The sequence below is a fragment of the Aegilops tauschii genome, chromosome 5 (genome assembly GCF_002575655.3).
Source record: "Aegilops tauschii subsp. strangulata cultivar AL8/78 chromosome 5, Aet v6.0, whole genome shotgun sequence".
In the NCBI taxonomy this organism is placed as follows: domain Eukaryota; kingdom Viridiplantae; phylum Streptophyta; class Magnoliopsida; order Poales; family Poaceae; genus Aegilops; species Aegilops tauschii.
The window spans coordinates 557,660,522-557,671,443 of record NC_053039.3 but is presented as its reverse complement, the minus strand read 5'-3'; the positions used below and the strand labels follow the sequence as shown (position 1 = coordinate 557,671,443).

The following is a 10,922-nucleotide window of genomic DNA, read 5'->3' as shown; positions in this document are numbered from 1 at the left end:
ATCGAAGAGCTAGTTCACACCAGATCTGGATCGAAGCCACACCAACAGAGCAAGCAGCGCAGACGAGCAGCTCCTCCATCTGCAGCGCACCTCGCGCTCCAGAGCAGCACAGCCGCCACGCCCACCGCGCGCGAGCCGCTGCCGCGCCCCACGCACGCCGTCCACGCCCAAGCCACGCCAGATCCCGGACCGAGGCCGCTGGCCGGAGTCCCATCCGTTGCCCGCAGCCGACGCCAGCACCGCATGCCACCTGCCACCCGTCGCCCTCCGCTGCGAGCTCCCCTTGCGAGAGACGTCACGGGAAGAAGAGGTCCCGCCGCCGCCGGGTCCGCGCGGGCTTTGCCCGACGGAGCCCCCCAGCAACGGCGAGGGGAGGGGAGCGAGGAGGGGGGGCGGTGGAGGGGACTGCGCCGCCGCCCGTGTCGCCCCGGGGATGGAGCGACGTGAGGGCTGGATTCCATTTTTATTGTCGTAATGTTGAACAGCCAGTGTTGTACTCCCTCCTTTCCGATTTATTGGGCTTATCTTTAGTTTTTCCATTTTATAAGGCTCAATTTGGTTGTTTTCCATCACATGTTCAGATTTCAAGGTGCATTAAATCATTGCATGCAAGTATTAAGAGAAAATTGGCCAATGCATGTAATTTATGCATGCATGCATTGTAATTAATGCATTGGTAAACATACTTTTTTGAGGAAAACACGTGCATTAATTGGGTGCTTTTGCAAACTACAAAAAGTATTTCACCACTCACCATCTATCTTGGTTGGTGAGATTTTTGAATTGAGCCTTATAAACCGGAAAGGAGGGAGTAATAATCATTGTCCTCCAACGTTAGCATACCTCTTTGACCTTGAATGCCAAGACATATTACACATTTATCCCTTTGATGTGGGGTAGACTTTCCCTAGACTTGTGTAAGAGTCAATGCTATTCAAGTACCAAAACGATGACCCGCAGTTGTGGGTGCTGCCTTCTCTAGCTACACTATATGCCAACCTACCTAGCTACCATGCATATGCATGACATGCATTGCCAAAGGGATAGCATGGCATCCTAACAATCTGCAGATGCTTTAATCCAGTACCACTCTATATATATCATCCCCATCTCCCTCCCCCTACCTTCCCATACCCCTCCATGTTCCCTTAGGAAGGAAGAGAATCTATCTCACCATCTAGAAAGAGAGAAACAAAGAGATGAGGAACCAGAGGCAAGCTCCTATCACTTGCTCCTCTTCAAAGACCAACAACACCAAGCGAGAGGAGCCACACCTCTCAGGGGCTTACATTAGGAGCCTTGTGAAGCATCTTAGCTCCTCATCCACGGCAAGATCCAAAGACCACCATCACATCACCATGGGCAGCAAATCACACCAAGAAGAGCAACAAGCCCCACAAACCACACCATCATCTCTACAGCAACAGCAGCCACACAAGAAGCAGGTGAGGAGGAGGCTCCACACGAGCAGGCCATACCAGGAGAGGCTACTCAACATGGCGGAGGCCAGGCGAGAGATCGTCAACGCTCTCAAGATCCACAGAGCCTCCATGAGAGAAGCCAAGGAGCAGCAGCAACATCAACAACTTGTGCAACAATTGCAGCATCAGCAAGAGGTCCAGGTAGTGCAAGATCATAGGGTAGCTTTTAGTGCACCCAGCATGAGCTCATATGGTTCCTTCTCAGATTACTTGCACAGCAATACGCCATTTGCACACACCACAGCAACAAGCAACAGTGGTTGCTCATATTATTCATCTCCTCCACTCCTCCCTTACCACACACCAGTAGTTGCACCCATGGTTCCCATGGTAGATGCTTTAGATCAGTTGCTGCCGCTGCCTACGCAGCCACTAGGGCTTATCCTGACCTTCGATGGCTTCGGTGGTGGTGTTGCTGCCGAAGATGCCAAGAACTGCACTGCTACTAGCCCCTTTGATCCTCCTTCTTTGGTCCAACAAGCATCACCCGCCTCCTCCTACTCTGTCTACTCCTCTCCGCCGCCGGCGACGATGGTGAGCCAGGACATGGCGCCCGTTGCTGCCGAGAACACCTCACAGTCGCTGCACCGGGTGCTGGACGAGGAGGAGATGGCCGCGATCCACTCGGCCGGGGAGCGGCATGACATCGAGTGGAGCGATACCGTGAACCTGGCCACGTCGGCGTGGTGGAGCAGGCTACTCGAGAGCGTGGAAGGCGGCGGAGGCGACGACGGGGCCACGGCGGCGCAGCAGACTAACACGGTGGACGCCATGGGGATGCATCTGAGTGATGAGTACTACGGCCAAGACGCGTCCTTTCCATGGTAAGCTAGCTACAGCGAGGCCCCAAACTAAATTAAGGTGCAAAAGTTGTCTAATAATGATGGGGTGTTTTTTTTTTTTTTTTTTTTTTTTTTTGCAGTATGGACATCGGAGAGATCGAAGGATGGGACGCCGAGTGGTTCTCATGACATGCCGTCCATCTTATCTTAGGGGAGAATTAACACTTCATCATTTCACTGTACCTCAGTCCTCAAATAATGGAAATTAATGCTCCTATTCAGATTGCAAATACTTTTGCTGCGTGGATGCAAACTGTTTTCTTCTTGCATGTGTTCTTTTCTGGGTAACTTTTGGATGTCTATAATTTATGTTTTTGCTAGTATGACTTTACCATACTTTTGTAGAATCTCGTCACAGAACGACTAGCTATCTACTCTATGTCTGCAGGGACCGATGCATGCATCTGTGCTAATGTGTGCATATATTCAGATTGCAAATAATTTTGCTTCGTGGATGCAAAATGTTTTCTTTTCTGCATGTTCTGGGTTAACTTTTGGATCTCTACGATTTCTGTTTTTGCTATGACTTTACCGTAGTTTGGTAGGATCCTGTCACCGATCGAACAACTAGCTAGCTAGGTCTGCAGGGACTGATGCATGCATCTGTGTGCTAATGTGTGCATATTATGATCAATGCAAGGATTGTCCACTCTAGCAGGCACTCAGCTAGAGATCTACTAGTACTACGATTCATGTAAATTTCTCGACTTTACTGCAACGAATCGAAGTTACTACTAGCACTTTGAGCCCAAACATAAGATACTACCTAGTACATGCATAGAGCCTAGAGGAGCAGACTGGCAGTCACAAATATTGGTCTTAGTCTGACGCGTATGCATGCTTCAGCGGAGAAGTGTGAGCTGCAGCATGCATGCAGCCATGTAAGACCTTAAGCGGGCAGTACGAGGAGGTGCCCAGGTGTGATCAGGTTCACTTCATCTCGCCTTCACTCTCTCCGTGCATTTTTGTGATTCACCTCTGTGATGTACTCCTTCCGTCCCATAATATAAGACGTTATTACATTTGATATGTGAGCATATTACATGTAATAACATCTTATATTATGAAATGGAGGGAGTATATTGGTTCTCCACGTAGTTTTGTTCGAGTAGAGTTTCAGGATCGCCGATATCATAGCGTGCTCACCCTGTGGTGGGGCTAACACCTTTTTTCCCCAAATGATAAATATTACACGTGTGGCACGAACAAGTTGTAAAAAAGTTTGGAATTGCCATGTATTCGTGCATGTTCGTGCCACACGTGTGGCACTTATCAGGGTTTTGTGGGTGGGGGCTAATGCTTTGTTAAAGTTCATCTACCCAATTGTAGATGATGTGCTACACCTTCCGGCTTCTGACCATGCCGTGAGAGATCGAACCCGGGATGGCGACACGCCGACTTCGGTGGTGTTGTGAGGCTCCTCCCTTGCGTCCGCAGTTGGTGACCTCTGGTCTACCTTTGGTGGTGCTCGGGCACCCTGGCAACAGTCAGACTGATTCCCCCGGGCCGACCAGTGCCTAGGTTGACCATGTCAACAACTATGTGTGGCAGTTCATGACCACTCCATCCTGCGGTGTAAGCCTCACCGCAGATTGCGTTTACTATGGACGAAGTCTTGACGCAAAGGAATGGTTGTGCAGCAGCAGCGGTCGTATCGCATGTAGCTGCTGGCATCGTGGAAAAGTTGTGATGACAACACATGAGTGACTTCAATTGTGGTACTATTCGAGGACCCTGTATTGAGCTCCGGGATGGAACCCTTGGTCTGCCCCAAGTCGGGTATATCTGGCAATGACGATGTTTTTACATTGTTACCTTGTTGCAGGCATTGCTCGGAATGCTCAAACTGATTATCAAGGTGAAAACCTAAATTCTGGCCTTAGTTGGTTGGATCCGGTGACGGAAACGCTTGAGCGATGCTCCCTTCCTGAAGGTGTTATTGTTGAAGAACGTCGTCGTCTGTGTGGTGTCATGAGATGGTCGGTGCGGATATGGTCATTGTTATAGATTACCGATTGTGGATCTTGCCGCTATATTGTTTTCCTTGCCTACGCATAGCTTTGGCCTTATATGACTTTGCTATTTGCCGACGTGTTTTTGTCGGCATGCGTTGATGTTGGCTGTGTGCATCCTAACTATACAAAGGCCGGGTGTGTGCTCATTGTGTTTGTATCCTCTTGATGCTTTATTTTGAGCCAATAAAATCTACCCTTTATCGAAAAATGTGTCTAAACTAAACATTGCTTTCGAAAGTTCTTGTTTTAAATGCTTATCACTAGAAAATAGATATGTTACATATCATTGGTGGTGCACCACGGCATTTATAGAAATATAAAATTTACTATAAAAATATTGTTTAATATAAAGTTTAAAGTTCATTATAAAAAAATCAATGTAGAATATTACTGGCTCGAGACATGTCAAATAATTTATTAAAATCAAAACATAAAAAGAAAAAGAAATAATTGAGATGAAGGGAAGAGTTTATTTTGAGAAAATTTGATGTTTAAAGCTGGTGGTACTTAAAACACATGATCACGTGTTTGCTCGCTGCAATTAATGAATTCACATTTTTGTTTCCCTGTGGTGCCCTTAGTGGGCCAACCCATTGCAGCGGTTAGAACGTTCCATGTGGTTATTTCTGTTTCCCTGTTTTCTGTGTTTTTTATCAGTTTTCTTTGGTTTTTGTCTGTTTTATCTTTTTTCCTTTACTAAGTGCATGTGTACATTTTAATATAGGTTATATATTTTTCAAATACAAGTGAAATTTTTTTACTGAACATTTTTTCAAATACTTGATGAACATTCTTTCTAAACACATGTTTGACTATTTTTTAATACGTGTTAAATATTTTTCAGAAACACATTCAATATTTTTTTTGAATTATACGGTTTTTAGAAAAAATATGCGAAGAAGTTTTTGTATTATATTTAAAAAATCAAATATTCCATTAACATATTTATTAAATGTGCAAATGTTGGTTTTAATGTCACAATTTTTTGAATGGTACGAAAATAAAATAAAATTCGACAAACATTTTTTTACATGGGTGAATCTTTTTGGAAATTTCACTAACACATTTTGGAAACGCATGAAAAAATAATGTAATGAATAGTTTTTGGGATGATACGAAATAGTATTTTTTTTCTAAATCTACACTACTATTAAACGAGAGAACTTCACGAGGGCGGACGAAAACTCTGCCATCCGTGTGCGCCCCACGCTCGTGCCCTTCGCCCACCCATAACCCCCGTACATCACGCTCGATCGGGTGAAACCCCGCATCCTGTTCCTCTCTCCCATGGAGCGCCGCCGCCTCCCACCGCGTCCCCCATCTTACCTGCCACTCACACCTCACCTCGGTCGCCAGCGGCCTCCCCCTCCACTACATCGCCTCGGAGCCCACCGCCCGACGCCTCGGAGCCCACCGCCCGTCGGGGATGCATGAGGAGTAGTTGCCCCTTCATGCGGACTCCCACGCAGTGTCGCCCACTTCGGCCCTGATTTGCCGCAGCCTTGCCGACCGGGTGCTCGGCCTACTGGACCTGGATCCGGGCGACGGCAAAGGCGGCGCCGGCCCCGTGCCTCCACATGAGGAGGAGGAAGAAGGCCTGGCGCGCTACATCCCCATCAAGGCCCTACTTCCTCTCCACCAGGTGAGTATGCACGGCTGGTTGTACGCTAGGTATTTGATGACACTTCTGCAAGGAAGACAATGCGTGTTACTGTGCTTTTTCAATCTCTCTTCTAGCATTATCGTTGGAGACCACGGTGATTTGGTGACGAGATCCAATCTTTTACAACATTGATTTGATGAGCCTTCAGGCATAGCATGGGAGCGACGTGGCACATCCACCTAGTCGCTAAACTACATTGCGCTCCGCTACTCTGAATTCAGTCCAGAGATCATGGTGAGTGATTTCGGTGTAGCACCACATATTTTGAGTGCCAAGAATTATATTTATGTTTGATCCATCCAGCTTATGACATCCTGAATATCCGTGGCACAGGTTTAGAACCACTGGGTATTGCTCAAACTTTTCTGGTCTCTCAGTCGCTGCTCCAGAAAACTTGCATTCAGTACAACTGGACTCTGCAAGCACTGATATACAACTCCATGGTGTTATTTGGGAACTGGTCAGACTGTTGAGAAACCCATGGTTGGGTGTTTCGTATCATGGGAAGCTTCATACAAGCTACACTAGGCCTGATGGGATAAAGGGATGTTCAGTTGATGTTTTCAAATCTGCAATAAGCTTGTTGCCTTACCCTGTGGGATGCATTTTTTTTATTTCGAGATGGATTGGAAAATCCGAGATACAGTGACCTTGTACAAAAGGTGTCCAAAAATGTGAGTAACATGTCCATATCATCGAGTCTGAAAAACTACTGCACAATCTTTATTTTGATTTTATTTATCAGTGATACAGGTATATATAGATGCTTTGTTCTACCCTCAACTTCAGCTTCTCTTTGCTTTTTAGTTGGTTATATCATCTAGCAATGTGTGCTTAGTTGTTTGGTTTGCAACGTGTGCTTAGTTGTTTGGTTGCAATCTTTTATCCGCTTCTCTGAATTGATAATGACAAGTTATGTTCACCGCACCTCTGCCGCCACCGTCGATGCCGCTTCCATGATGGTAGGGAAGGCGCTGGGGTGTGGGAGCTACTTTCTCAGCCTTGCTGGGTCGACGGCGACAGAGTTAATTTAGAGCACTATGTGTATTTCTTATTATCTTATGAAACTTCTGACCAACACGGTATCTGACACCGAGAGTTTCACATTATTCACAATCTTCAAATGTTGTGATGTGGTCTTTGCAGATCATTAACTTTTGGTGTGTTCATTTGTATCAAGTGTTCTGGAGCTCATACAAGCCTGGGGTGCACATTTCCAAGGTAACCACAATATCTATGTATTGCTAGCTATTTGTTATCAGTGTCCTTCCATTTTCAGCTTAATTTCTTCTTACATGGAATGATTTAAATTCAGCCGTAGGACATGTGGGCTTAGACCTTTCAGTTATATAGTTAGGCTTTTATTTGCTAGCCCTTTCTGAAACAAGGCAAGGGCAACCATGAGGTTTACTTTAGTACTTGTAGGGACCCTTTGATATTTTGATTGTCCTAGCGATTTCTACTATCCCAGTCTGCAGAGCAACACATGGAAGGCTGTCAGACATTATATGTTGTACAGTTTTTTGTAACTTGAGAAACACCTGCATGGAGCTACACCCCTGTATTAGCAAATAAATAAATAAACATGAGATGAGTCCGTATGTTTCTCTTTGTGTCTGAGGTTTAAAACTATTTTTTTCTATTTCTAGAGAACCACTGAAGCGTCATCACATATGAGATGAGTCTGCATGTTTTTTTTTTTGACAATTATGAGTCCATATAGTTAGCATGCATACTGGCTAATAATCATTATTTTCCTAGCACGTCTTGTAAATTCTCAGTTGCATTCTGTAGTTGTTGCAACTGAATTTTTCTTGAAAATTGGAATTTTGAACTGTCGTGGAGGAATATAAATGTGTGCTGACCGCATTGCAATGTGTCTTCTTATGCAATTTACAGTTCTTATATTATCCAAGGTCAAACTTGTACTAATATGTATGAATATGATGTAGGTTGACGCGATCAAGTTTATTTGTAATAAGCAAAGATAATCAGAAGGATACGGATTTGTAGAGTTCTACAGTCATGCTGCAACTGAAAAAGTAGTTGATGTTTTTGCTGGGCATATAATGCCAAGTACTAATCAACTTTTTAGGATAAGCTGGGCATCATTTAGCATGGGGGATATGAGTTCGGAGTCAGACATTGCTTCAGATAATTCCATATTTGTAGGCGATCTTGCCTCTGATGTCAATGATGCTGCATTCTGGAGACTTTCTCCAGCAGGTACTCCTCTGTCAAAGATACAAAAGTTGTTATTGATGCTAACACTGGTAGATCAAAGGGCTATGGATTTGTGCTTTATCACGCATCTGGACTTGTTTCCCTTCTTAATTTGTTTGGGAGGGAGATTCATTCAGAAGTTCACACTTTGCAGTATTTATGTACAAAACTGTTTTTGCTCTGCATTCATTCCTTGCTGCTTTTATGCACTACCTTTTTGGAAAATGGGTTTGTATGGGTGACAAGTGAGGTAGCTTCATATTTTTGAGAATATTAATGATTGGTCAAAAAATTTGAGAACATGTGAATTGCTATTATCAATGTTCTTTTGGCTAAAAAATTCTACAGGAATCATTTAATGTTGTTTGCGTAGATGTGACTATTTATTTCTGTTTACTGGAAAATTGTTGGCTTACATACTTTTGGGTCTACTGGTTCATCCTCTCGATCAGATGGAGATATGAACAAACACAACTGTGAGTACAGATGCATTGACTGTAACTTATGCAATGTACATTGTTACAACTTTTCTTTTATTATTGTTGTTTAATTGTCATTAGGTATTTATCGGTTGGCTTGACCCAAATGTTAGTGAAAATAATCTTAAGCAAACCTTCTCCCAGTTGTGAAGATTGTAGTTGGGAAACAGTGCGGGTTCGTGCAGTTTGATCAGAAGTATGGATTATTAGCCATGCACTTTTATACTTTCCAGTTCCTCCCCACGTAATTTTTTTTGTTTGGTTAAATTGCCTCTGTCACCATGATGGAATCCGATCCATTATGGCCTTGTGTTGGTAGTTGCAGTTACACAATGATGGATTGTGTTTACATTTTTTTTATGGAAACAGAGAAGCCGATTATTCTGTTTGCAAGACGGTTATCCTAAATTCTAATTCAGACATTAGTGATGATACAACAATGTTCTCCACCAAAACTGTGATTTCGGGCGAGCTTAGCTTAGGGTGGGACCACCGGAGATCGTGTGGCGCACGGGAGACAGAAACTCCACCAGCTATTGTGTTGTGCCCACCGACAGCAATAACAAAGATACTGAGGTCATTGCCAGACATGACTGCCCTGTTTGCAATCTATTGGGTAGTCCTATTTGGTGGATTGCATCTATAGTACGTTGAAAGCAGATGTAACATCATTGATTTTCACATTAGATGGCTCTTGAGTATATGTGATCTTTCTCTACGAGGAGCCTACAATTTGTAATGTTGAATTTCTTTTGAGACCTCCACAAGCTGTCTATGAACCATATATGCAGTAGGCATTCCCACATGTATTTTTTTGTTTTTGAAAGGAATGTTAAAATTCGTATGTTCAACTGTAAATTTAAATTTCCAGTCCTTTCAACATGGTCAAGTTTATATTTGTTGGTGAACACGCGTTGCACGTGCATGGTTACTAGTTACACAAACAGTTTCCTATTAACATTTTTTTAAATGTCATCGACATATTTTTTTAAAGCAGGCGAATATTTTTGTAAACATCACAATCGTATTTTTGGATATTGTCATTATTTTCTAAAATTGCATGAACATTACTTTACACTGCATGAACACTTTTTAAATGTACGATGAATGTTTTTAAAAATTTATTTAACATATTTTTCCATTCCAGAAATATAAATAAAAGTAACAAACAAAAAGAAACTAGCAGAACATGATGTGCACTAGCAAGCCAGCGCTCTTCCCATGCTAGCCCGTCCCGTTTATTAAACGCCAAAGACAAGCGGTTGCTTTCCTCTCGCAAGAGGCCCCTAATATAGGCAAAGTTCTTTGAGGCTTATAGCACCCGTTAAAGGCAGTACGGTACACAGCACACCCCCAATTTTACTTCGCTCGATTTGGTTTGCCGGCCCATCTAGAGCAGGTTCCTATGAAGCTCTCAACCGGTTTTAGGAAGCTTGAAGCAGCTTCTGGTCAGATTTATGTTTGTTCATGGTGTTTTTGGGTAAGGTATTGGCTGGTTTTCTGTTTTCATTTCTATTGAAATTCCTGATTTTTTTTAAAATCATGAACATTTTTTAAACTCGTGATTTTTTCCAAAATTCGTGTGTTTTTCAAATCCGTGAAAGTTCTAATCTCATTTTTTTTGCTGAATTTGTGATCCTTTTAAAATATGGGATCTTTTCTAAATGCATCAAATGTCATCGATCAACCGTCAATTTGTCAGCGGTCAATAGTCAGCGTTTTTTTTAGCTATGGTCAGTGGTTAAATAGTTAGTGGTCAAGTTGCCTCATGGGCCACGGCCCATCCATTACGAGCTACCCCTAACACGCACAAAAAGCATGGAGGAGGAGCTCTTCCTAATATAGCAAAATCACTCACTAAGGGGTACCTCTTACAAAGGTCACTCTCATCTTCGCAGCTTGCGAGTGGCGCAGTGGCGCACTACATGTGCGCCACTTGCCACAACTGAATTTTTTTCCTTTTTTAGTAGATTCGTTTATTCAAAACGTATTATCTCTTAAATCGTGCGTAAAAAACGTGAACCATTTTCACCGTTAGATTATTGCCTCGAGATCTTTGAAACTAAATATCTCATTTTAATAGGTTTTGACGGACTTGTTTTTCACAAAAAATCTAGAAGAAAAAAACCGAGCCAGAAGCACGATCCCCCCCCCCCCCACACTTTTTTCCCATTTCCAGGAGGCACGACTGTAGCTCCATGTGAAGCAAATTTGTGCCT

At 43.4% G+C, this 10,922-nt stretch overlaps 1 protein-coding gene and 1 long non-coding RNA gene across 4 annotated transcripts; both read left to right on the top strand.

The window, feature by feature from the left end:
* The first annotated feature begins 1,136 nt into the window (after positions 1 to 1,136).
* LOC109775098 (uncharacterized) lies at positions 1,137 to 2,553 on the top strand. The gene is made up of 2 exons (XM_020333868.4): positions 1,137 to 2,305; positions 2,404 to 2,553. The coding sequence occupies exons 1-2, from the start codon at positions 1,200 to 1,202 to the stop codon at positions 2,450 to 2,452; spliced, it is 1,155 nt and encodes a 384-aa protein (XP_020189457.1). The 5' UTR covers positions 1,137 to 1,199; the 3' UTR covers positions 2,453 to 2,553.
* A 2,991-nt stretch (positions 2,554 to 5,544) lies between these two features.
* LOC109775118 (uncharacterized) lies at positions 5,545 to 9,547 on the top strand. Of its 3 annotated transcripts, none has more exons than XR_012183427.1 (4): positions 5,545 to 5,980; positions 6,076 to 6,235; positions 6,335 to 7,222; positions 7,954 to 9,547. It is a non-coding gene; the product is annotated as an uncharacterized lncRNA (long non-coding RNA). The 3 variants fall into 3 exon arrangements; XR_005758393.3 differs by having other exon boundaries at positions 5,559 to 6,235; positions 6,335 to 6,675; positions 7,148 to 7,222; XR_002235761.4 differs by having other exon boundaries at positions 5,547 to 6,235.
* Positions 9,548 to 10,922: the final 1,375 nt, after the last annotated feature.